A 2,088-nucleotide genomic window follows, 5' to 3' on the forward strand; every position below is an offset into this window, starting at 1 on the left:
TTTCCTAGGTGTATTGCCCTACTATTGTATCTGTATCAGTGGATGATGTGAATACAAATTCTTGTATTTTGGAATTACTCCTAAAAACAAATAAAAGACATAAAATATATTGAAGCATTCTGCATCATGTCTGATTCATTCCAGTAACCTCTATTGCAGTGAATTATTAACCGAGATTGTATAATGCTACATGTTGTTAGTGTTTTTTAGGTCATTGTTTTGTGGGTGACAAAGTGTGTTTGTTGGCTGTCAACCTTTGCTAGTGTTATGGAAGAATGTGTTGATTTGAGATATGTATGAAGTGATTTGGTAGTTTTAGTGCATTTTGAATGTGAAATGAACTGCTGTGCCAAGCTGAAAGTTGGTTTGGAGAACTGTGTGAAGAGTTTTGAAAAAGTGACTTAAGTATTGAAAAATGGGTCCTAGCGACTGTAAAAAACTGTAATATCAACTTTATTTTCCATTAATAAGAATACATTTACAGTTCTCTCTGTAGCTGTACATAAGCAACTGAAGCAACATGGAGCGCTGACTTCAGTTTGGACCTCATACCACTTTAGCCAAATGTAGAAAATTTATGAGTTATTAGACCCTTTCAAAAGCATAAAACTCTTTAGAGATAGAAAAAATAGGACCTGATGAAGGGAAGAGCGAAGGTAGTGATTTCAGACAAGATGAAGATGAAATACAGACTTATGGCAAATGGATAATGAATTTGAATATTTTCTAATAAAAAAAAAAACTTATTTTAAAATTTTCTTCCTAAATAGAGAAGCCAAAATCATATCTATCCCTGTAAAAGGAGTAACAACACAGCTTGTATTTAAGGAATCCTAACAGGAAGCACCTTATGACTAAATAAAAAAAAAAATAAAAAAAAAATACAAGTTAGTTTGAGGTTATTTCAAATAAACTGTCACCAATGATAATCTGACAGCTTTGCTTTTTTGCAAAACATCTAGCCCACCCCTTTATTCAAATAACGCAGATAGATTGAGACAAAACAAAGAGCTGTTTGGATCCTCCAGGCCAGTAGGGGGAGCTTCACTTCTAACTTCCAATTTGGAATTTCATTTATTGTAAATTTGACTTTTTTCAATAGGTTTAAATAAAAAGAAAACAAATATTTAGTATAAACTTTAATGAAGAACAGTAATTAAGATGCTCCAGTTAGCTTTTTTTATTACCGCTACGAACTGAGCCAGTTACAATGATCCCCTACTTCCTGGATTAAGCATAGCTGTGTGGAAGTGCTGCACAATGATCAAAACCACCAAAAGTAACGGGTGAGGTAGGGAATTAAATTTACTATTACTTCCATACCTTTTTTCATAAATAGTTTCAAGTAGATTTTGGGCCCCAAATTAAAATTGGTTTGTTTGTTTAATCAATTTGTATACAATAAAAAAAATAAAAATAAAATAAAATAGTCTGACCCCCTACAATGTGCCTTTTTACACAAAAGCCCGTATTAAAAGTTTTCTGGAGTAAAATCTGTGTTAAGTTTAAAGATAAAAGGCTGCTTCACATAAAAAATGTTAAATAGTCCACCAGAGCTGATGTCTAAGTCAGACGTTCAGTTTTTACATGAGAAAACAGAAAAACACAAAAAAATGGTTATGACACTAAAACTGTTATGAATCAAAACACGAACTCTGTTCTCTCTAGATTTCATAGAAAAACTCTAAAACTGGGTTTAGGGTAAAATATTCTCCAACTTTTGGGAAACTTCAGTCATATAAATATTTTTTTGATTGATTGTTAAATGTTTATAACAAAAAATAAGACAACTGACAATTTCTTCATATTCTAGATTACTTAATAAAACAGCTGGAAGTAAAATCTGTTGGTGAATCTATTTACAACTTAACCAGAAAAAAATAATAATAAATTAGGAGAGATGTTTAGGAAATGCTCCGTTCAACTTCCTGAGTGAAGCTTTTTCATGTGGCTCTTCCAGAACGTTCTCAGCTGGAGCTGCAGGAGGAACAAAAACACACAGGATCAGATGGATGGATGGATGGATGGATGGATGGATGGATGGATGGATGGATGGATGGATGGATGGATGGATGGATGGATGGATGG

At 32.9% G+C, this 2,088-nt stretch overlaps 1 protein-coding gene across 1 annotated transcript in view; it reads right to left on the reverse strand.

Annotated features, from left to right (window-relative positions):
- Positions 1–824: 824 nt before the first annotated feature.
- Positions 825–2,088, reverse strand: part of hcfc2 (host cell factor C2) — a 9,499-nt gene continuing 8,235 nt past the window's right edge. Inside the window, exon 17 of the mRNA XM_015392809.1 lies at positions 825–1,977. Coding sequence (XP_015248295.1) covers positions 1,968–1,977 — 10 coding nt within the window. The 3' untranslated portion in view covers positions 825–1,967. The remainder of the gene's footprint in view (positions 1,978–2,088) is intronic.

Source organism: Cyprinodon variegatus, unplaced genomic scaffold, assembly GCF_000732505.1.
Source record: "Cyprinodon variegatus isolate N-32 unplaced genomic scaffold, C_variegatus-1.0 Scaffold607, whole genome shotgun sequence".
Lineage (NCBI taxonomy): Eukaryota > Metazoa > Chordata > Actinopteri > Cyprinodontiformes > Cyprinodontidae > Cyprinodon > Cyprinodon variegatus.